Genomic DNA, 23,843 nt, shown 5'->3' with positions numbered 1-23,843 from the left:
CCTGGTCATTTATCTGATCTTGTCAGAAGTCAATGATTCAGTTTCAAGTTTATTAACTTATGCAGCAAAACAAATACAGATTGATAACACGATACATGCATCTCATCATCTGAAACCAAAGAATGGCATTCATACTAGATGCATATTTACAGTCAAAACAAGTAGTAACACACCAAAGATCTACTCAGGCCCGAGGAAGAAGGCCATATGATACTATTTTCTAAAACCAGATTATTTGATTTCAAGCACAGTATTTGTTGTACACTATCTTCCAGGGTTAGATTAGATTCTATTTGTTTGATTTCACAGTTGAGTCGCACGAAAAAAAGATGCAAAAGAGGCGAATTGAACACGAAAAAGAAACTGATTAGGCAATCGATTTCTTATAGGTTAGCCGTAATAGATACTCCATTTATCTGATGCTCTTGCCATTCACATCATTTCAACACCTGATCGAGGCTAAGCTGCTATTATACCATATGATTTGTATGTATAACCAAGTCTTCATCATACGATGGATTTTATGTATATTTATAAAAGCTTTTACGCCTCAGATTAAAGATTTTTTTTTTACAAAATACCAAAATCATCTGATAAGGGTAATAAATACTAGCTTTCTATAGAAAAATCTATTAATTCTTCTCTGTCAGAAATCAAAAGGATCCGAGTGGATAATCAAAGATGTAAGGTTAACAAATTGAAGTGAAAACTTGTTGTATTGAGAGAGCGAACCATGGTTGTACAGACCATGTAAATGAGTAATTATTTTTGAACATGATTAGGTCCGTTTGTTGGCGTAATGTGCACAAGAATGAATCATCGTCAATAATTATCTGATTTTCAAACTGACAGCCGTTTTACGAAATTGACCATCTCAGCAAGCGTGGTGAATCAACTCAAAATATGATTGTTCTCGGGTATTCTTGTTACTTGAAAAAACAATGCGCAGAGTTATTTCTGAGAAAAATCCACTGTAATTCGACCAATATCGAAGAAAAGACATGTCAATTGCAGCATAATTTTTTTTTATTAGAAATGATATGAAGGCTAACTTCGCTACAATACAATACAGAATAGTAGAAGATGAGGATAATAAAACAAAGATAAATGGGATAGTATTAATAACATTACAGTATGGAGTGGGGACAATTAAAAAAGTGATTCCATGTATTGCATTGAAGTTTTCTTTGCACAACATGAAGTAAATAGGTAAGAAATGAAAGTGATTTTAGGATTCTATAGATTTTTTATAATATGAGTACAGGTTTGTTTAAGCTTTGGCAGTTGCTTGGGTAGGTACAACTTCGATTGTCTCAGGATGATGGTCCTTGGTTTCTTCATCTTGATCAACATTGACAGCACGAATTTCACCAGTTTCATCAATATATTGCTTGGCCTCTTCCAAGGCGGCATCTCCATCATCCCATTCACCAGCTTCAGCCTTGCGGATAGCATTGCGTCTCTCCTTGAAGAATGAATAGGCGAGGTAACCAATGACAAACAACCAGTAGAGACAGTAACTGATGATAGTACCATAAGTAGCAGTGTTGTTCCAACCAAGAATGGCATTGAAGATTTGCCAGCCACCGTTAGAGCCAACGCGGAGCTCTGGGTCTCCCCAAGAGACATGCCAGACAGCAGTAGTAACTCTGTAAGAAATGGTATCGCCTCCCTCACCACCAATGACATTATTCCAAGAGTTTTGCTCAAGAAAACCAACAGCCTTGGCCATTAAACCAGCGGCAACGAGGTAAAGAATGACAGTAGAGAAAACAAAGAACCAACGAAGTTGAATCAAGGAACCACCACGATAAATGAGGAAACCAACCAAAGCACCACAAACGATACCCATGATAGCAGCAATAGGGATAGATTTACCAGAAATACCCAAAGAAACCTATACAAATGTCAGTCTATAGAACTTATAAAAATGAAATCAATCCAACTTACACCACCAATGAAGACAACAGCTTCGAGGCCTTCTCTGAGAACAGTGATGAAGGGCAAGAAGAAGAAGGCATATTTTTGAAGCTTCTCTTTAAATGAAGACTTTTCTTTTGTAGACTTTTGCACAGCGATAGCCAACTTGACTTTCCATTTTTCTTGCATACGTTCAGTCTTGAGCATGGCGAGACCCATAGCAGTGATCATAATGACAGCGATGAGAGAAAAGACACCTTCCCAGATATTCTCAGAGTTTCCCCAAAGATTGTTGAGGACAGTATAGTAAACAGCAATGAAGGCAGCACCTATACATATACAAATAAACAGGCCAGCAGCAGAGCCAATCCACACTTGATTGCGAAGACGCTTATAAGTAGGAGATTCAGGGTTGAACATCTTTTTCAGAAAAGAGAGCAACACTGAGACAATGATGGCTGCCTCAGTTGTCTCACGAAACAAGATGAAAAAAATTGGAACGTTAAAGAGATCTTCAGACATCTTTGAGCGTAAAAATTTGATGAAAAAGAAGAAGAAGATCAGATATTGAACAAGGTCAAAAGTTAATCCTTTTTAAGAAGATTTAATGGAGTTGTAAAAAATCTAGATCGGTAACCCATCACCTCCCGCTGATGATGCTCCTAACAATATCATTGTTTCCTCCCCCCCACTCTATGATTTGAAAACAAGATGATGAGAATAAAAAAAAAAAAAAAAAAAGAGTTATCAGATGAAACACTGTAATACAACATTTCGTACTACCAAACTCCCGCGTCTCTCCGGGTACATTGTTGCACCAATTACACAGGTACAAAGAGAAGATCTTTGAAATTATCTGATGGTGGAGACGAATAAAAAAAAAAAAGAGAAAGAAAGACCCAAAATCAGATAAAAAGTAAAATACATGGGGACCCACACTATTTTAATATGTAACTTTTGATCTATAAGTTGACTCGAAAAACATCTCCTCTTTTTCATCTTTCTTTCCATTATTCATTTTTTTTTCTTGATCTAAAAAAAAAATGCGTTTTTTGGCCACTTGTCTGTTAGTTGCCGGTTCAACTGGGCTTGCCCAAGCTGCTCGTGTTGTCCTTGACTGGAACATCACATATACTACTGCAAATCCTGATAATCTCTTTGAACGTCAAGTTGTAGGCGTCAATGGAAAATGGCCGTAAGTTCTTGTAATTCTATCCCTGAATCTGTTACCATGGTTACTAAATATCTCCCATAGTCCCCCTACCATTGAGGCTACTGAAGGTGATACTTTGGTTATCAATGTCGACAATCAATTAGATACATTCACTGCTCTTCACACTCATGGTATGTTCCAAAACGGAACAGGCTGGATGGATGGCGCTGTTGGTGTTACTCAATGGTAAGTTGTGCCTTTTGCTCACTATGGCGATATAGGCAAGTGTATTCATAAAACATCTATAGTGCCATTCCTGCTGGTCATCAACTTACTTATGAATTTCAACTCACACAACACGGCTCTTACTGGATTCATTCTCATTATATGGTAATGGGAGTCGCCAGAATGTGTCAAACGAGATACTAAACGATTTGTGAATGACAGGGTCAATATTTGGACGGTCTTCGTGCTCCCGTTATCATTCATGCAAAGAACGAAACTTATCAGTACGACTACGATGTTACAATTCCCTTACAAGGTAATATATGTAAATGGCCCTTTTAAAGTAAATTACAAGCTGACCGTTATTGTTTACTTCTTGCAGATTGGTATCACGCTTCTAGCACAGAAGGCCTCAAGGTTTTCATGAGTGAATGGAATCCCACTGGTGCTGAACCTGTTCCTCAATCTGGCTTCATGTTCAATAGCGTCAATGATAGTCTTAGCTTTGTTCCTGGTAAAACCTACCGTCTTCGCCTCATCAACATGTCTGGTTTCTCTATGTTCTACTTTAGTATTGATGGCCATCAACTCGAAGTTATTGAAATCGATGGTATTGTTACTAAGCGTGCTCCTGTACAAAGTGTCTACTTGACTGCCGCTCAACGTGTTTCTGTCCTTGTTACCGCAAAGAACACCACTGATTCCAACTACTACATCCACGCTGACTTGAACAGTGAGATGTACGATGTTATCCCTGATGACCTTATTCTCAATATTACCGCCCCTCTTTGGTACAACAACCAATCCACAACTTTTGCACCTAGCGAAGATGTTGGCATGGGTAGTACCTTTGATGATATGGTCCTTGTTCCTGCTGTTGTTGAAGCTGCTGTCCCCTTTGACAAGCAAGTAAACCTCACATTTGATTTCCAAGTTACTACTGACGGTCTCAATCGTGGTATGTTCAATGAAATTCCCTATCTTTCTCCCAAGGTTCCTTCTCTCTACACCACATTGAGTGAGGGCAATTATTCTCTCAGTGAAGAAGTGTATGGTCCTCAAACTATGGCTTTTGTCTTGAACCATCTGGATATGGTTGAAATCGTCGTCAACAATCTCGATGCTGGCCACCATCCTTTCCATCTTCACGGACATGTCTTCCAAATGGTGGGTCGCGGTAATGGTGTCTATGATGGCAATGCTAGCAATGTTGAATGGTTCTTGGATAACCCATCTCGTCGTGATACTATCCTCGTTCCTTCCGAAACTTTTGTATTGATCCGTTTCAGAGCTGACAATCCTGGAGCTTGGTTCTTCCATTGTCACGTTGAATGGCATTTGGAATCTGGTTTGGCTGCCGTCATGATTGAAGCTCCCGATGTCGCTCAACAACGCTTGACCTTACCCCAAGCCTTCAAGGACGTCTGTACTGCTGGTGGTCATGCTTACGAAGGTAACGCTGCTGCTAAATCTGCTCTTGACCTTAGTGGTGCTCCCAGTGGTATTACCTTAATTCCTGACGGCTTCACCGCCAAGGGTAAGGGTGCCATGGCTGGTTGTATTATTGCTGCCTTGCTCGGTATTGCCGCTATCATCACCTACTCCGGAGCTGATCCTCTCAAGGAAGGCCGTGCTATCGCTGCTGCAAGGAACGAAAAGTTGTAAATCAATGTTGGATGAATATTCTGCCATCTCTCACCCCACAAACACAAAAGATTGTTCTACTTCATACAGAACATGAATTCATATATTTATATTATTTCATTTGCTACTTAGAGTCCTTACTACCAAGGAAACCCAAAAAAGAAATCTAATTCTCTTCTCCCCACCTCTCTATTATCTTATACATGTAAAACGCATATAATTTCTTATTTTTGTATCACTATCCCTCCTTTAATATAATTTTTTCTAAAGCATGAAGAGAAATAAACTGTAAAAAATCATCATTTCTCATAATGAAATTAAACAAATGGCTTAACATTTTTGGATTATTAATGTAAAAGGGTGCGACCCTGATGTAGAATATTCTCACGAAACAAAAACATTTACCGCAAGGGAAAAAGAACAGCAGGACAGATGGACCCCACCCCAATAGAGTACTGACATGTTATCAAACACAATATATAGATGACGATTGGTATAGTGCATCGTGGTCGTTGCACAAATTAGAGTAGTCATTTCATCATTTCCAGGGTGGACCTGTTTTGGTTGCCTAGCAACAACGAGTGGTGGGCAACGTCCAGGGAAACAATGAAACGAAATGCCCATCTACTAAACCAACTAGAGAGTTTAGATGAAGAAGGGGACCCTTATTTTTTCGGGGTCCAACAAGTTTTTATCCAACAACAAAAATGGTGTGATTCAGTCATTCAATCTAATGTTTGGATAATATGGAAAGGGTCTATTTCCATAGAGATTTCGGTCAGGGTTTTCTTTCCCGCATTACATAACAGACCTTGAGAAACCAATCAAATATTTATTCAGGGTCTGGTGCAATACCTTAATTTGAAACTCATGTTCATAAATCTAATGGGAAAAAGGGTTCAAAGGGTGATTCAACAAGAAAGCACGCTTCCCATTATTCCCCGAGTCTTGATCATTGGCCCTGAAGGCTAAAATGACTTGAGACTAGGTTTCACTGGCCTTGCTCTTGTCCAACCCCTATTTATATAATTTCAAATTTGCCTTTCCTTTATATTTTCTTTCTTTCCTCTCTACTTTTTATTTTCTTTTGATAAAATACCTTTTTTATAATACAAATGTCTGCTGACACTATATTTCAATCGCTCGAGAAGGACTTCCTTCTCTCCAAAGACCAGCTCAAACCTATTGTTGATGGGTTCAATTTAGAGTACCAAACTGGTTTGAAAACGCCCTCAAAAGGTTTAGCTACCATGATTCCCTCTTTTGTTACAAAAATGCCAACTGGTGACGAGACCGGAACTTTTCTATCCTTGGATCTGGGAGGTACCAACTTGCGTATCGCTGCCGTCGAACTGAAAGGTGCTGGTAAATCTGTTGTTCATGAGCTCAAGCGTCGTCCTAGCCCTGAATTGAAGACTGGCGAGGGCTCCGTTTTCTTTGATTGGATTGCTGATGCCATTCATGACCTTGTTACTGTGGATGCTAAGCATCTCTTTTCCGAACCTCAGATTGCTGGCAAAGAGACGCTTGCTTTAGGTGTTTGCTGGAGTTTCCCTGTAGAGTAAGTTGTACTTTGCTCGTCGACAATGAAAAACATCATATATTGATCCATACATTTTACTTTTTTGTAGCCAAACTGCTGTCGATCGAGGTACTATTCTCAGAATGGGTAAGGGATTCACTCTTCAGAACACGGAGGGAAAGGATCTTGCTGATATGTTCCATGATGCTTTCAAGCGCAAGGTGAGTTTCTAAAAATACACTGCTTTGGGGTGTGAAGGGTGAAAAACAGTAGCAATCAAGAACATTGGAGACTCATTTAAACCATTTAGAACTTGAATGTCAAGGTGACTGCCATCCTCAACGATACAGTTGGCACTCTGGTTGCTCATGGCTATACAAATCCTGCTTGTCGCATTGGTCTCATCTTTGCTACCGGTATCAATGCTGCTTACCCTGAGAAAGTGCCCCTCATCACCAAGCTCGATGAAAGTATCCGCAGTAAATACTCCGAGAATACGGAAATGTTGATCAACACCGAGATTGATATTTTTGGAACCGAGGCTTACTTACCATTGACCAAATATGATCTGGAATTGGACAATTCTCACAATCAACCCAAGTTCCAACTATACGAAAAAATGCTTTCTGGTGCCTACATGGGTGAATTAACTCGTCTGATCGCTATGGATTTCATCAGGGCTGGTGTATTGTTTGAAGGACATGTGCCTGAAGGTTTTGGTGAGGCCTGGGCCTTCCCCACCATGTACATGAGCACTTTGGAGAACGATGACAAGGTGGATCACAAGGCCAGCCTTGAACTCTTGAGTAACTTCAACTGCGTGAATACCCCCACTTTGAATGATATTGCCATCCTGACTCGCATCTGTCGCATTGTCTCTACTCGCTCTGCCTCGTTGGCTGCTGTCTCCATCATCTCGTTGATTGATCAACAAAAACTGCTTGAAGCTGATCGTGATGATATTGTCGTTGGTATCAATGGCTCTACTTACGAATTCTATCCCCATATGAATTTGCGTGTCCGTCGTGCTTTAGATGAATGGTATGGCAAGGAGACCAGTAGCAAGATCACTCTCGAAGTTGCTTCTGAAGGTGGCAGTGTAGGCGGTGCCTTGATTGCCATGTTGTGCAAGTAAATAGCTTTTGTATAAACTCATCTTTCCCTCCATTTTACCTCACATATATTTGAAATATCTGTATTTTTCCTTTGCCCATCCTCCACTATGTATTTTAGACGTATAAACAAGTAAATAAACCGTTTCCATAATAACCTTGCTTTGCCGCCTCTCTGACATTGAATTGCCATCATGGCCAGTTTTCAAGGGTTTACATTCAGCTTTATATATAGTACTACTTTGAATGCCGAGATGAAAATAAGCCAAAATTCTTCTTGACCTTTGGCGAAGACGAAGATGATATAGAACGAGCACCGCTGCCACTATTGGGTGAAGTAGATAGGATATCGAATGGCGGTGTCGATGCAGCATGTAAGGATTGGGTATCGAGAGGTGGTAGCAGTGTAGTATTAGATGGCTGGTACGACCCAGAATCAACTCGCCATACTTTGATGAGTCCACGAAAGTCAGCCGTAATGAGTATATGCCCTTCAGAATACTGATCTTCTTCTTTGACAAACGAGGAAGTATGGCTCCCACTGCTTGCTGTTGAACAGCGTCGAAGATGGAGAGGCGTGTTGTTGTAGATGGCGTCTAGCTTTGATTTGGCAATCCACTGTCTGGTTTTGGCAGGTGCGAAAATGGCTGCTGTCACTACATAATCGTGCGCTTCAAAGTACTCTGTTCGACTTCGAATTTTATCAGTGTGGTTGTCTTTTTTCTTGAGCCATTTTGAAAATCGTGTCTGTTGATGCTGCTGCTGGTTCAGCTTTTCTGATACCGGTGTAGACGGATTTTGTTGCAATGTAGGTGTAGAGTGGTTGTCAAAATGATGCGAAGGGAACTTAAGAGTAGATTCGCCAAGATGTCCAAACACAGACAATGCTTTACTTCTGGATTCTTGCAAGTGATGTAGAGGTGATACACTGGATTGCTCTGTTCGCCATATATATGTGTGGCAATCCTCTGAACCACTGATGATGTATCTTCCGTCATCGCTAAGAAAATCATAGAAGCATGAGTAATAGATCAACAGAGCTTATGCTCAACTGTGTACCTGAAACTAGCCTTGATCTGAAGACACGTATTTTCAACGCCCTTGTATTTGAACATGAGACTTTTATCCTTCATGTTGTATAATCTCACTTTGGAATCATTGCTAGTGACCAACAGTTTCTCGTCACCTGGTGGCATACCAGGCATCATCTCAACGCCTGTGATTTTGGGACCCTTTTTCGATGATGAGTTGCGATTGCTGTTGGTGTCGCTATTCACGGAAATTTGTGTGATGTACTTGAGGCTTTGTGTCTCGAAAAAATAGCAATGACCATCATGTGAGCCTGTAATCACAGTTTTACCATCCAACGTAAAGCCTGCTGCAGTAACTAGCCGGTTGCCAGGAATCTCGTTCCAAAAAGCTACTCGTTTCTCGGGTATGTTCCAAACTCGAATTCTGCCATCCATGGATCCAGACAAGAAGAAGCGATCATCCTAATATAGGCGGCATGTTGGTGGACTCTATTTTTCGCTATTTGTTCTGGTAATCTTACCTTGGGATGGAATTCAATGGATGTGACAAAATTCAAATGCTGAAACACACACAGGCAATTTTTCTGTGATGTGTGCCATAATCTGTTGACACGGCGTGAGTGTCAATAGCACATGCCGAATAAGACCATAGACACATACCTCACTGTGTGGTCCATAGAGCTTGATAGAAGAAAGTTGTTCTGCAAAGCATTTAGCACAAGCATCGCAGAAACAAATAGAGTCTCACCTTTGACCATGCAAGATCCAAAATATCCGCTTTATGTCCAATGTATTCCATGTGCGGGGTTTCCTCCAATACGTTGATTGAGAATTCAGGAACATCTTGCTGATTTTGAGGAGCCAACAATGTCCACAGGTAAATGACACAATTCTGCCCTGCTGATGCGAGATACCGTCCATCCTTACTAAATTTGAGTGCCCAAATTGCACCGTAAGGATGGTTCGGGCTTGGCTCTGTTGATGAGTCAGATGACATGCGGTAATGGTTGTGATATTCATGCTTGCTGTTGTTGAGTGTGTCGGATTTATAGGACGTTTGGATGCTCTGAGCCAGCATGAGCCGTGCAAACTCTTGGTTGTTCTTTTTATGCTTTGTCTTTGTCTGCGTGTTGCTATCGTTAACGATCCAGTTGCTGTGGGCATGTTCGTTTCTTGCTTTACCTTGACATACTTTCCGGCTTGATACTGGCTACTCAATGAACTTGGCCGCCCAGGAGTAGACGTTGGAGTCGACACACTAATATGAGGTGCGTTGCCTTCCTCTGATGAGGAGCAGGACGATAGTTCGTCGTCATCGTCATCGTCTTCTTCGTTGCGATCAATGATATCCATCTGCTCGTCTTCGTCTGACATCTGTGGATGGTCTTGCTCAAGATTGTACTCGAAATTTGGCTGAAGATGATGCTTCTTTCTCAGGCCAATTCGTTCAAAAAAGCTTCGTTTGGAAGATTTACTGATATCATAGAGGATGGCTATTAATAGTGTTTTCAAGGTCAAATTGAATGTGTAAATTACTCTGGCTTTGAAGTAGCTCCATCCTCAAACATGCTACTGTGCATCGAAAACTTGTCGACATCCTCATCCTCATCATCACCAAGGTGTTCATGCAAATAGATACTTGGAGGCTCTAATGTGAGACAGATTAGCTCTGAATACCATGATGCAACCGTGAATGGGCGTGATATTACTGTTGATAAATTGTGATTCCCCTGAAAGATGTGATTCATGGATATATCCACTATCGCTCTTGCTACTATTCAACAACACTACAACCATAAGACAAGTGTTAGTATAGGACCTCTTTCATTTAAAAATCCTGTTTACTCATTGTGGATTTGCCCTGATTTGACTAGAAACAACAAATGTTGCATATTAGCATATGTCTATCATTTTTTGCTTGTGTCGCTAGGTATTACATGGATTAGGATGGGCTGTGAGATGGGATAATAGTCTGGAGACTTGTGCTGCAAATCATTGCTCGAGTCCACTTGGGCCATCTTCCCTGGATGTTTTGTGTTGTAGAAATAGAAAAAGAGTGAAAAAAAAGAAAGGATAGGAGAATCTGTTCTAATTTGAAGGTGTATTAATTAGGCTCAAAGTGTGGCAGAGAGCCTTCCCCACGTTTTCTTGTGACTCCTGTGTACCTTACCTTGACTTCAATGCATTTGGTGCAAATTGATGTCAATATCCCAACAGCTTTGGCTGGATCGTATCGATACAAGGGTAACATTGGCTGAATTGTATATATGTTTGTAATTTCAGATGTAAATGTTAGCGTTATGATAATCTCATTTCTCGTTTCCATACCCTTATAAACGTTGTATATCGCTTGACATTTTCACTAGTGTTTTTGTCAAGAATGAGACGAGGAGCTGTGGTTATGATTTGAGCATGCGATGTATCTCTGTATCCATATACAGTAGCACTGTAGTTGGAGACCGACTCGTTCAAATATACAATCATTGCATGTCAGTGCCAAGATTCAATACTTAATACTATATTAATTAACAACAAAACTCATGAGTTAAATCATTATCTCACATCCTTTTAAGCATTATAAACCTTTTATTTTTCATACAAAATTATTGAGAAGTGCTCTGTATAGACTGCTCAGATAAAGGCTCATTAAAAAGTATATACTATGTAAAATGAGTATTTCTGTCAGTTCTCATGAATAAACCATGATTAGCAGGACCAACCAACGAGCAGGTCGAAATACATCTGGTCCCAACCCCCAGATCCCAACCCTCTGACCCTCCAGCTAATCCAACTTGATGATCTGATCCCAAGAATCCCACTTATGCCAACAAATACACACATAAGCTTCGTTCAAGGGGATTACGAGCTACATTGGTGCGCCAAAGCGTATGATGCAGGTACAAGAGAGACAGAGAGAGAGAGACTACTAGAGAGAAACACCAAAGACTGCATCATATCAATATCTTACCAATGAATCCTCTGCGATAAAGCAGAGTGAGTTAGTTTCGAAGAAACCTCCCTAGAATTAACCCGGACGTTAATCAGGCAGACAAGACATGACCAAAAGAGATCAATACAACCCAGGCATGGTTGACGGGGAGCTCAACTTGTCAAGAACCTCTCAGATCAAGAAGAAAAAGCTAAAGAAAAAGAGAAAAGGTTACTGCGGCATCATCTACCCGTTCTTATAGTAAGGGTTATGAATAGCGTCACTTTATCACACTGATACTTTGAAAACGTATATGTTACTCGTAGTAAGCACTGCTTGTAGTTGATAGTATACAAATGGCTAGCTTCTAATACTCTTGAGCCAAAGGTGCTATTCCTTGATTTGAAACATTTGTACAATTTGTTACATGTTTAAGAGGAGCTTGACGCTTTGACATTTATACTTCTTTAAGGCTTATACTATTTCGTTTGCAATCTCTTTCTCATGCGCTTTCGAGAGCACCATTTATAGCATGAAGTTTGCCAGCCAATTTTTTATTCTCCACTTATCATTTGTATTGTTCAGGAATAAAGGGACCACTGTAATATATAGGAAGAAGAAAGACTGACGTTTATTGATGTGGATGCTTGGATCTTTATACCATTGATATGGTGTTACACAACACATTGCAATGTCCTGATTTGATGATTTTCCAACTTTCTGGATTCGTTTCGACCTATTTTGCCAGATTCGACTATGTAAACTGTAATGATCACCCCAAACTTTCTAATGCATTCTTGGAGAGCTTTTCATGGCGCATCTGATGATGTTAATTACAAGAGGTTTTTTAAACAAGCTTTTTGAGTATCTTTCAAGGTACGAAATGAGGTTTTTGGCAAAAATGTCGAGGTTTTATATAACAAGGTCCCACAAACAAAGTTTTAGGGGTTACTTTGGATTGAGAGAAACACTTTGATTTATAATATACCATAGTAAAAGTCTTCGTTTTTGGGATGAAAAACACGATCGTTTGATTTTTGATAAAAACCATGAGGGATACCTCATGGATTTGGTGGATTTTTGGCGATCCCAAAAAAGTTGAGCAAAGGTGTCAGAAAGTAAGGGCTAGACGAGAGCAATTATTTGGTGCTATCCCGGAAGTTTGAAACGGCTCCTAACCCGAGCAAACAAGACTCTAGTCTACTCAGATTTCGCTGTGATTTGCATACTTTTGAGTAGTAGGAAGCAGTGCTAGTATGCTGTCTGCTAGTAAATGAGATTTTTCAGCATATATTAGCGCGATTTGAAGCTTTGAGATGACAAAATGGTTAAATTCTCGTTCTGTCATGCATTTACCTTTGTATGTTACCTTGCGCAATGACTACATTCATGCAAATGATAGCCTTCCAGTTTGCTGTCGTTAAGGACAGCTTGCAAAGAGCAATGCTCCCAATGTTTATACCTGGTTCAAAACATGACCTTGTTGTTGGGCGTTTTTAACAACCAGAGATAACGACCTTTCCAAATGAAGTCAATATCTCGATTTGAAACAAAAAGGGGATTGGCAGGAGGCCTATGAATTTTTGCCTTTGATTACAGCGATTTCACGTAAAATTTTTTTGAAAGCATTATTTATATTTCTCCATTTTCTTCTCTCTCTCTCTCTCTCTCTCTCTCTGTCTCCTGTCCGTCAATTCTAAACTCACACAAGCAACGCAATGCCCCCTACTTTTTCATCTTTATCTAAACCTCCTTCTACTACGAAAAGCATTAGCTCCTTTTTCAGTCCTGTCAAAAAGCCCGTAGAAAATGACACTCGATCAAAGATCAAAGTCAACCCTAATCTGAAGAGCACCAACCGTTCTATGTTTGCCTCCAAATCATCTGTCTTCTCTCTACCCAGCAGCAGAAGTGGAAGCAGCAGTAGTACCGAAAACTTGACAGAGACATTTGGAAAGGTTGGATTCGACTCCAAGCCAAAGAAGCCGTTGATTGATCTCACTTCAGCAGCAGCGCCTAGAAGACGCTTGAAACAGCAACGACGACCCATTGACAGTGACGATGAAGAGGTGGTTGACTATGATAATGATGATGAAGCCAACATCACAGAAAACAAGCGTGTGTTGAGAGAAAGAAAACCAGTGATGAATCGCATCATTTTCTCCTCTGATGAAGAAGCAGATTTAGAAGAGGACGATGATGATGCGCAGGTAGATGAAGGCTCCATGGAAGATGACGATGAGGAATCCACAGGCACCAACACCAAAAAGAGACGCCAACCGTTCAGTGATTCTGAAGATGACATGATGGAAGATGTGGATGATCAACTGTACAATGAAAAGCTCACCAAGACAATCGACCTTCATCAAAAGACCAAGGAGACCAAGAAAATGCATTTTTTGAAGAATCGTTTATCAAAGCTGTCGAATGGAGTTCATGTGCCAGATAAGGAGATTAGAGCTGTTTTACGAAAGGATCCATCCATTGTGAATGCGTATCAGACATTGGCAACGAAAGCAGCCAGCAAGCCTAAACATGTCAAAAAGCCTCGCTTGACGCATAAACATTACACTGAAAAGGACGGTGTGATTGAACTCAGTGACAATGACGGCGATGGCGTAATTGAAATCAACACAGAATCTGAAGAAGAAGAAGAAGAAGAAGAAGACTCTGGCGACGACGATGACAGTGATTCAGATGCGGAAGAAGGTCGTCAAATGGAGAATAGACAGCAAAAACAGACAGCTGTCGTCTTGTACTTTAACACATGCTCGTCAAAGGATTTCCAGATCATGACAGGCTGCAAATCCGCCTCTGCTGATAAATTGATCGAATTGCGACCCTTTGCTGATGAAGACGATCTCGAGACCAAACTAAGACAAACCAAGGGCCTGAGTCCCAAGTATATTGAAAACTGCTATGAGATGATGAGTGGCTATCGCGCTGTGGACCAGATTATCAAGAAGGTGGAGAACTTGGGCGTCAAGTTGCGCAACATTATCAACATTTGGGAAGAACTCAACAACAGTCGACAAGGTTCACCTGCTGCTGCTGCTGCCACATCCAAAGATGATGAGAACGATGACGATCAGCCTGGTATGAGCCTCACCAGCATATCCTTGGACAGTGCTAAAGTAAATTCAACTCGCTATCGAGATGCTCTGGAAGGATATCTCACGCAGCAACCAGACATTGTCAACCCTGAAATGACGCTAAAGGACTATCAGATTCTGGGTGTCAATTGGATGCTGTTGCTTTACCGTAAACGTATCTCTGGCATTCTGGCAGATGAAATGGGTCTAGGCAAGACAGCGCAGGTGATCAGCTTTCTGGGTCGATTGAATGAAATTGGCGAAACTGGTCCTCATCTGATTGTGGTGCCATCTTCCACCATCCAAAACTGGGAGCGAGAGTTTGAGCGCTTCTGTCCTGACCTGGAGATCAGAGTGTACCACGGCTCTCAGCAAGAACGCATGGAGCAACGCATAAACTTACTGCAAGAAAATCAAGACAACGAATTTCAAGTCATCATTACCACATACAACTTGGCTTCGGGCCACGCAGACGACAGAAAGTTCTTTAAAAAATTAGCATGTCAGTCCATGATTCTGGATGAAGGCCATATGGTCAAGAACTGCACCAGTGCACGATACAAGTCTCTCATGGGCATCAAGACGCCTTTCCGCCTACTTTTGACGGGTACACCGTTGCAGAACAACTTGCAGGAACTGGTATCATTGTTGACGTTTATCATGCCGGACACATTTGCTCAGCACGAAGAAGACATTCGCTCCATCTTCAAGATTCGTAAATCGCAGACAAACGACACTAAAAACAGCGAGCTTGGGACAGCGGCCGACGAGACATCGATTCAAGTGCTTGCTAAAGAGCGTATCAGCCGTGCCAAGAGGATGATGACTCCATTCGTGCTTCGTCGTAAAAAGGAAAACGTGCTCAAGGATTTGCCCAGGAAGGAACAGATTATCGAACACTGCGACATGACTGAAAACCAAGCTAAATTGTATAACCATATTATCGAGCAAACCAAAAAGAAGTACCAAGAAATGCAAACAACAGCAGCAGAAGTAGCAGAACAGCAGCCACTTGTGGTGGAGAAAAAAACGGACATGCAGGCACAGTTTGAGGACATGTCCAATGTTGTGATTCACTTGAGAAAGGCGGCAGATCATCCCCTGATGTTTAGAAATGTGTATACCGATGACATGCTGAGAGACATGGCCAAGGAGCTTCACAAGGATGTCAAGTACTGGGACTCCAACTTGGAATATATGTATGAAGATTTCACAGTGATGTCTGATTTCGAGATTGATCGGTTCTGCAGAGAAGAGAAGGTATAAGCTGTTTTGATTACACTGATTGATTGTGGTAGCTAACTGTACTATCCAAACAGAGAATCCAACGCTACAGCTTAAAAAACCAAGAATGGATGGACTCTGGCAAGATTGAACGACTCAAAGTATTGCTGCCCAAGTTCAAAAAGGAGGGCAACAAGGTGCTGATTTTCAGTCAATTTACAAAAATGCTGGATATCCTGGAACTCGTCATGGAAACCATCGATATCTCTTTCTTGCGACTGGACGGTGAAACCAAGGTGATGGAAAGACAAAGCCTGATTGATGAATTCAACGACAATGCAGACATCAACGTGTTTTTACTGAGCACAAAGGCTGGTGGCTTTGGTATCAATTTGACCTCTGCAAAGTAAGTTGACTCTATGAGTCCATTGCAATCTCTTTCGACTCACACCTATCTACTAGCATTGTCATCTTGTATGATATCGATTTTAACCCACAAAACGACAAGCAAGCTGAAGATCGTGCTCATCGTGTGGGTCAAACCAAGGATGTGATTATCCACAAACTGATTTGTAGCGACACAATTGAAGAGTACATTCTCAAGATGGCCAATATGAAGCTGCGTTTGGACAAGAACATGTCTTCAGCAGACGACGAGATGCTGGAGGAAGAGGACAATGACACTCCAGCAGGCAATCGAAAAGGTGTGCATTCCATACTCAAAGAAGCCTTCCTTATTGCAGATAACCGAGCCAAGTAGTAGCAGAGCTCTTAGTATATATATATACATACCATTCATTATCCATTCAATAGTATACATTTTTCATTTTGCACATGTCAATAAAACGTAGCAATCAGCTTTATTTCGAGAAAATAGCTATATATATATATATATTTACAGAGAAAGCAAGGAATAAACAAATGTGAAAACAGACATAAAGGAAAAAAAAAGGGGGTATGCAGAAGTATAATAATGGTGGTAAACAGATAGAGCGTAGGATACGAAAGGGATGATGACTAAGTAGACGGTGTGGAGGAAGATGGAGCCGCAGTCTGGACATCCAACATGGGGTCATCCGTCGTGGCATGAATCATCTCTGTCGATCTGGAGGCTGTAGGATGAATACCGGCTGTTGCTGCTACTGTATCTGTAAACACTTCCTCCATCTGCTTTTGCTGTGCAAGCTTTCTTCTCTTTTTACGTTTATTGGCACAAGTCTTGAGCGCTGACTTCATCTCTGTCATGGTGAATGGCTTGCTGATGAAATCATTCATGCCAGCATCAATGCAGATCTGTCTGTCCTCACGGGATGCTGAAGCAGTGAGAGCAATGATATAGACATCCACGGTGTTTAGCAGGTCTGAAGCTGAAGATTCGCTGGTCTGTGCTGTATCGTTGGACGGCGCCATGTCTGCTTGCTTTTGTCGAGTTCTTTCCTTGATGATTTCTCGAGTGACTTCAAGGCCATCCATCTCTGGCATATACAGATCCATCTAAAAGAGTGAATCATGAGTGATGTCTCTTTCAAAGCTGCACATAAACAAGACGTATACTTACAAAAATGACATCAAACACAGAAGTCTTCATCAACGTCAAGACTTCACTTCCATTATTCGCAATAGCAACATCCACATAGCCTAATCGCTTTAAAATACTTATAGCAATCTTTTGATTCACTACACATCAAGGCATCAACACATGAATCACCTAACCCACCCCCAATGGCAACTTACATATATTATCCTCTGCCAATAAAATGCGTAGTGGATGCAATTTCGCTAGATTCTCTTCCTTGGTTTGCGGCTTTCGATTGTGATAATGCTGCTTTGTGATGCCTACGCGAGTGCTTCGACTGGCTGGCGATAGCAGATCATTGTACGACTTTCTGCCCTGATTCGCACTCGCATTATTGGCACTAAGGCTGTTGTGGATGGTATTGTTGCTGCTATCTGTGTTGGCTATCACTCGTTTCACATCTTCTGCATTTCGAGTCTCCATCGTCCTAGCCGGTGCATTTAGTGCGTGTGTATCTTCGGCCATGGGAGAAAACGACTCATTAGATCCAGTATTCGATTGAATGATTTGCGGTATCAATTGAGGCTCGGTTCGAATGTTGAGTGTATCTGAAGGATACAATTGCTGATGTGTGGTTCGAGGCAGAGCTGGACGATGCATTTGCGGCTGCTGCTGCTGCTGTTGTTGTGGCTGTGGTTGTGGAGTAACTGTCATATTGCTGGTATGCATCGTCGTCAATGGGAAATAGCCTGGATTATTGGGCGTATTGTTCACTGCTGGTGTAGTAAAGGTATACATGGAAGACATGGGCGATATGATGTCATTGCCAGTATTGCTGCCGCCTAGGGCAGAATGCACACTGCTACTACTGTCGGACACAGTGGAGCCTGGTGATGAAGGTGATCCAGCGAAGCCAAGAGGCGTGCTATCACTGCTGTAATTTCTGCCTCTGGGAGCGACTGTCATTGGTAATGTCAATGCAAATCGAGAACCTACGCCCTCTTCTGATTCCACCCAGACACAACCGCCCATACGGTTGACTAGTGTGCTCGAAATGGCCAGGCCTAGACCTGTACCACCATATCGTCTGGCTGTGGATATATCAATTTGAGAAAAGGACTTGAACAATTTGGGCAAACGATCTGCAGGTATGCCAATGCCCGTATCCGTCACTGAAATCTCGAGTATGGACTTTTCGCTAAAATAGTCCATGTCTGGATCATCTAATGCAGAGCTGCCAGTGACGAGTCCACCACTAGTATTTGTGGAAGACGATGTGGGTGACATGGCTGGATTGTAGGCATTGCTGTTTCTATCTCTTCTGTCTTGTAAGGCTTGAGTCCACATTGTTTCGATCTTTGCGTCATAACGTTCTTTAAACGTCATGCGTCTCTCGTTGTGTCTGGTAGCCGCCTGAGATGATGAGGTAGTGCGAAATGGTGTTGGCGTGGATCTCTTGATGCGAATATGAATACCGCCCTGTTTGGTAAACTAAACAGTATGCATGAGTTTCTGTTGCCTTTTGATCTAGGCTACTCTGCTTACCTTGACAGCATTGGAGCAGAGATTCAGCATGATTTGAGTCAGTCGCATGGTATCGCCCAGTAAATGATCCGGCACATCTGGATCAATTTTCCAAATTATTGGCAATACAGTCTTACCCTTTTTATGCAATAGAGGCCTTAGTAGAACACCCTTATTTTCCAGCTGGGCAATAAGTTGCGGCAGAGGCATATTATCGTCCTTGTCAGGTGGACATTCCAGCACATAGACAACCTTGTTTTGCTGGCTCATGGACGCCTGATGTCTAGCCATATTTAACGTATCTTGTTTGTTGTTTTTAGCTTGATCGTACTTTTGATATGACACACATTGCATTTACCTTTTAAGCATTTTCTGAGACTAAAGCGGCGGCTTTCTAGCTTGAACTTGGGATCATGATTTAATTTAGATATATCTAGAATGTCATTGATAATCTTGTTTGGACCTGTTAGTGTGTCTGTTGATTACACGTAATACCTAGTGGCTTACTGTGAGGAGATGGCTGCCGCTGGTTTGGATCACTTCCAGGTGCTCAATCTGCTCGATATTCAGGCTGGATCTCTCTTGTAGCAGCAAATCAGTCAATGCAATGACAGCATTCATGGGTGTTCTATTGCATATATGAATACACACGCTGGCATTGTCTATCCAGAACCTCTTCTTACCGGATCTCATGGCTCATGTCTGCCAAAAACTTGAGTTTGTTCTCTGCATCCAACACAGCCAAATCTCTCGCACTGATCAATTGTTCCCTGCTCTGTAGCTGATTCAATTCGTTGATACATCGGGTATGCACAGTGCCCAGCATATTACTGATGATGCTTAGTTTTCGATTATCCATAGTAGCATGATCCGTAACACACAATAAGCCTCTAATAGCATCATCCTTTTTTTGTGCTGCCTCTAGTCGGTATCCAACAAAGTGCTCGTAATCCGGATAAATGCCCCTTTCCACTTCCTCTTTGTCCTTGTTGTGAGTGATGGACGCTATTTTCTCGCTGTGCAGTAATGTCTTGATGTAGGGCGATGATGCGCTCAGTGTTGATAGAGGTATAATGGCGTTTGTCAGTCTAGAAATGCGGGTCAGTCCCATCCTTTGCCACACACACACACACACACACACACACACACACACACACACACACACACTGCCACTCTTACCTTGATTTCATGCTCGCTTGATTTGAAAAGCAAGACCTAATCAATAAAAACTGGTCCTGAAGACCATCGGATGTTAAATCCACATTGGACGATGGTGATGGATCATCACCTGAGGAGCAAGACGAGTGCTGAATTTCAGGGGAACTCGTAGTAGATGCTGCACAAGAAACAACATGGAACCTGCTCTTGTTGTCTTTTGTGTAGATTTTGGCTATTTCCTTGTACTCTTCGGGCGACAGCAATTGCAGAAATAGTGCAGAATCGACTTGTGCTTGCACGGTGATTTCTCGCATAAGGGCATCAATGAACTCCATGCCAACATATTGAAAGGTCGATGTATAGATGGCGGCAATTTCATTGGAGATGCAATGGCTGTTGCTGGCAGGCGTTTGGTCAGAATCTTCATGCATGTCCATGGTTTTGCGCTTTCTATGGTTGATGTCGGGTGTAAATGTCGTTGTTGCCAAAGTAAATGTAATACGTGAAGAGTACAAAAGGTGGAGTAGAAGAGGAAAAAAAAAGATGCACAGAGTAGAAAAAGAAAGGAAATAAATCAGTTGGCACACACCAACATGCAAAATGAGTATGATGAAGAAAAAGAAGAAAAAAAAAAACCTGCAAACAACACACAAGCCTCACTCGGTGATTCGTCCATCACCATCATTTCGATACGTCATTCAATTGCCCTTTTGCAAAATGCAAATGTAATATGGAAGAAACCTTCCATTTTAGTGTCACTTGTCAAAGTTGCCATGTGAGAGAATGCCTACTTGGAAATCATGTCAATTCGAATTATGTATACATGATCATCCGAAATTGTTAATAAATGGGGTAAATTTCATGACGGTAATCTCATATCCAATGTGCTCCTTTTGTACAACAGGCCATTCAATCACATAAGCTTTTTTCGCCCAATTAAGAAAACCAAGATGAATATTTAAAGCCATGAGTTGAGATACGACCCTTCTTTGAAATCTTTTGCTCATCTTTTGTATCAATTCATAATGCCTCAGCCAACAGTCGCCGTCATTGGAACAGGGTAATGGAATGAGGCAAAAAGGACAGTTCAAAATAGACTTTTCCATTTACAAATCACACTTGTAGATTCAGCGGTTTGTGTGCTGCCATCCAAGTAAAGAAGCAACTGGGCATCAAAGCACAATTGTATGAAATTTCAGCTGACGTAGGAGGAACATGGCACGACAACACTTACCCTGGATGTGCTTGGTAAGGAAACATGTCCCTATGAATGCAGATCAAGGATCTTACGGCTAATGTGCTAGCTAAACACAGTGACATCCCGAGTCCCTTGTATTCGTTCAGCTTTGAATTGAATCCAGATTGGTCTCATCACTACAGCCCGCAGAATGAGATCTATCAATACCTCCGCAAAGTGGCAAAAAAGTACAACATCTATGAGCAAACAAAGTTCAATACGGAGGTGATCCGCATTGATTGGATGCAAGAAAAGCAAGTGTGGAAGGTGGATTCCAGACACACAGACACGGCTCAACCACAACCCATTGTCACCGAGTACTTTGACTATGTGTAAGTGCTACAATAGATGGCACCACACTGTACAAGTATACTCATTAAAATTGCCCTGTAGATTTGCTGGTTTAGGCCCTTTGCGTGTCCCAAACATCCCTCCTCAATTCAAGGGTTTTGGTGGCGAAATTGTTCATACAGCAATGTGGGATTCTTCCATTGATTTCAAAGACAAGACTGTCGCTGTGGTTGGCAGTGGAGCAAGTGCCATTCAAGCTATTCCTGAACTACGCAGAGTTGCCAAACATCTGATCAGTTACCAGAGAACACCCGCTTGGATTGCTCCCAGAGATCAATTTGCCTACTCTCGAGTCACCAAGTTTCTCTTGAGACACGTTCCCTTTTTGATGCGCATCTTTCGTAATGCAATTTTCTTTCAGGTGCGCATATCATAAACATGGACAAACAAAAAAAAATCCGTAATTCATCTTTTTTTGTAAATGTAGCATGAACTCTATTATGCAGGCTTTGGATTCCATGGCACATTCATTGGCAAATTTGTCCAACGCCTCTTTGAAAAACTCACTGCTTTCAGGTTGAAACGAGTGGGCCGTCCTGATCTAATCCCCATTTTGACACCTTCTTTCCCGCCTGGATGTAAACGTGTCGCTAAATCAGAAAACTATCTGGAGGCATTGGCTAAGCCGAATGTCACTGTGGTACCAAGAGCTGTCAAGGATGCTCAAAATGATAAACTGATCGACTCTGAAGGTAATTCTCGCCAAGTAGATGTCCTGGTGCTGGCCACCGGCTTCAATGTAGAAGGCTTTTTGGGTAATTTAGAGAGTAAGTGCTTGAAATGTCTCTTTGTGAGGATATCAATGATTTACCTTTTTTTTTTTACACCTTGAGCAGTCCATGGAAGAGATAATGTTTCGCTCAGAGATAAATGGGAAAACAGCTATCCAGACACATACAAGGGTGCCACCATTCATGGCTTCCCCAATTTCTTTCTTTTACTCGGCGCTGGTGTAGGTCTTGGTCATAATTCTGTTGTCACTGTCATTGAATGGTACGTGAATAGTTTTGAATGAAAATGACAAAGGCACTCACATAGAGCGCTAGTCAAGTGCAATATGCTATTCGTTGCATGAAACATGCACTCAAAAATAACATTACTGCTATGGAGCCACAGCTGGATGTTCAGAACGCCTATACAGCTAATCTAAAGCGACAATTCAACGGTACTGTTTGGAAGAGTGGTTGCAGCTCTTGGTATCTCAACAAGGATGGCGATGTAAGGATCATATTGATGTCTGTTTACTCATTCCTTAACTTTGATGACATAGGTTTATGGTTTATGGCCTAGTACAGTAACCATGTTCTGGTGGAAAACCTTGAATCCTGGATACAAAAACTTTATCGAATACAAGAGACAGTAGAACAACTATCATCATAACATAATAAATGCTAGTCCCTAGACATTTTTAGAACCCTAATATGGAAATTGAGTTGCCAGGCGTTTGACAGGCATGGTTTATATGTATATGATTAGAGATTTTATATTAAATTACTATCAATCAACAATCAAGTTTTCACCAAAGCGAATCGTAGGTGGAAACCAACCGAAGAGTCGAAATGCTCATCATAAAGTAATAAATTTATGATCCCTAGACATTTTCAAAGCTTCAAAAAGGAAAGGAATTGACCTAACAAGTACTTTCATAGACTGGCGTTATTGAATATAGAATGCAAGAGAAACAGTATAGCTAACGATAGTGCTATGTAATCTGCCACCTACTTTCCGTACGCTTTAAAAGCATCTATTACTGTATTGCCTTCACCATGACAAGGGCGTTGAGTTTGCCAGTCTACTCCAGATTGGACAAGTTTTAATGGTTTTTCGATTTGATTGAATTATTTTGCCAGATTCGACTATATAAAATATGCTGATCATCTAATGCTTCTCTAAGCTTTCTTAGAGTACTTTTCAAGATGCATCCAATGGTACCAAATAAGATAGATGTTCTGAATAAACTTATTGAATAGTTTACGAAAATATGAAAAGAGATTTCTGGCCAAAATGCGGAAATTTTACATATCAAAGTCCCACAAAGATGATTCAGGGGCTACGTTAGATCGATAGAAACGTTTTGATCCAAGATATACCATAGTAAAAGTCTTCGTTATCAAGGTGAAAAATGCGATCGTTTGATTTTCGATGAAAGCTATGAGGGGTACCTCATACTTTTTGGTCGAATTTCATCCGTTTTTTTGATCCCCA

The 23,843-nt window shown here is 41.3% G+C and overlaps 7 protein-coding genes across 7 annotated transcripts; 4 read left to right on the top strand and 3 right to left on the bottom strand.

Moving 5' to 3' along the window:
• Positions 1–1,270: 1,270 nt before the first annotated feature.
• MSS4_2 (Phosphatidylinositol-4-phosphate 5-kinase) lies at positions 1,271–2,442 on the bottom strand (the record flags this gene model as incomplete). Its single annotated transcript, XM_064822665.1, has 2 exons — positions 1,271–1,897; positions 1,951–2,442. 2 exons carry the CDS (start codon positions 2,440–2,442, stop codon positions 1,271–1,273), a joined length of 1,119 nt encoding a protein of 372 aa, XP_064679265.1.
• A 521-nt stretch (positions 2,443–2,963) lies between these two features.
• Positions 2,964–4,963, top strand: ATC70_003301 (uncharacterized protein; the record flags this gene model as incomplete). Its single annotated transcript, XM_064822664.1, has 5 exons — positions 2,964–3,115; positions 3,176–3,319; positions 3,382–3,463; positions 3,521–3,614; positions 3,681–4,963. 5 exons carry the CDS (start codon positions 2,964–2,966, stop codon positions 4,961–4,963), a joined length of 1,755 nt encoding a protein of 584 aa, XP_064679264.1.
• Positions 4,964–6,057: 1,094 nt separating this feature from the next.
• Positions 6,058–7,599, top strand: ATC70_003300 (Protein kinase domain-containing protein; the record flags this gene model as incomplete). The annotated part of the gene is made up of 3 exons (XM_064822663.1): positions 6,058–6,503; positions 6,574–6,685; positions 6,775–7,599. The coding sequence occupies 3 exons, from the start codon at positions 6,058–6,060 to the stop codon at positions 7,597–7,599; spliced, it is 1,383 nt and encodes a 460-aa protein (XP_064679263.1).
• Positions 7,600–7,813: 214 nt separating this feature from the next.
• On the bottom strand, positions 7,814–10,625 carry ATC70_003299 (uncharacterized protein; the record flags this gene model as incomplete). The annotated part of the gene is made up of 10 exons (XM_064822662.1): positions 7,814–8,576; positions 8,636–9,069; positions 9,129–9,210; positions 9,268–9,308; positions 9,356–9,730; positions 9,790–10,081; positions 10,144–10,255; positions 10,317–10,394; positions 10,453–10,477; positions 10,545–10,625. 10 exons carry the CDS (start codon positions 10,623–10,625, stop codon positions 7,814–7,816), a joined length of 2,283 nt encoding a protein of 760 aa, XP_064679262.1.
• A 2,629-nt stretch (positions 10,626–13,254) lies between these two features.
• Positions 13,255–16,612, top strand: ATC70_003298 (uncharacterized protein; the record flags this gene model as incomplete). The annotated part of the gene is made up of 3 exons (XM_064822661.1): positions 13,255–15,888; positions 15,948–16,258; positions 16,315–16,612. 3 exons carry the CDS (start codon positions 13,255–13,257, stop codon positions 16,610–16,612), a joined length of 3,243 nt encoding a protein of 1,080 aa, XP_064679261.1.
• Positions 16,613–16,869: 257 nt separating this feature from the next.
• ATC70_003297 (uncharacterized protein) lies at positions 16,870–20,487 on the bottom strand (the record flags this gene model as incomplete). Its single annotated transcript, XM_064822660.1, has 8 exons — positions 16,870–17,346; positions 17,411–17,529; positions 17,587–18,859; positions 18,914–19,194; positions 19,251–19,344; positions 19,400–19,520; positions 19,576–19,980; positions 20,072–20,487. The coding sequence occupies 8 exons, from the start codon at positions 20,485–20,487 to the stop codon at positions 16,870–16,872; spliced, it is 3,186 nt and encodes a 1,061-aa protein (XP_064679260.1).
• A 588-nt stretch (positions 20,488–21,075) lies between these two features.
• On the top strand, positions 21,076–23,001 carry GIN4_1 (serine/threonine-protein kinase gin4; the record flags this gene model as incomplete). Its single annotated transcript, XM_064822659.1, has 8 exons — positions 21,076–21,110; positions 21,176–21,298; positions 21,365–21,619; positions 21,681–21,999; positions 22,066–22,405; positions 22,475–22,631; positions 22,685–22,856; positions 22,909–23,001. 8 exons carry the CDS (start codon positions 21,076–21,078, stop codon positions 22,999–23,001), a joined length of 1,494 nt encoding a protein of 497 aa, XP_064679259.1.
• Between the last annotated feature and the right edge of the window lie 842 nt (positions 23,002–23,843).

Source organism: Mucor velutinosus (genome assembly GCF_035048745.1).
Source record: "Mucor velutinosus strain NIH1002 chromosome Unknown tig00000165, whole genome shotgun sequence".
NCBI lineage: Eukaryota > Fungi > Mucoromycota > Mucoromycetes > Mucorales > Mucoraceae > Mucor > Mucor velutinosus.
The sequence above is the reverse complement of the archived record's forward strand: the minus strand, read 5'-3'. Positions and strand labels throughout refer to the sequence as shown.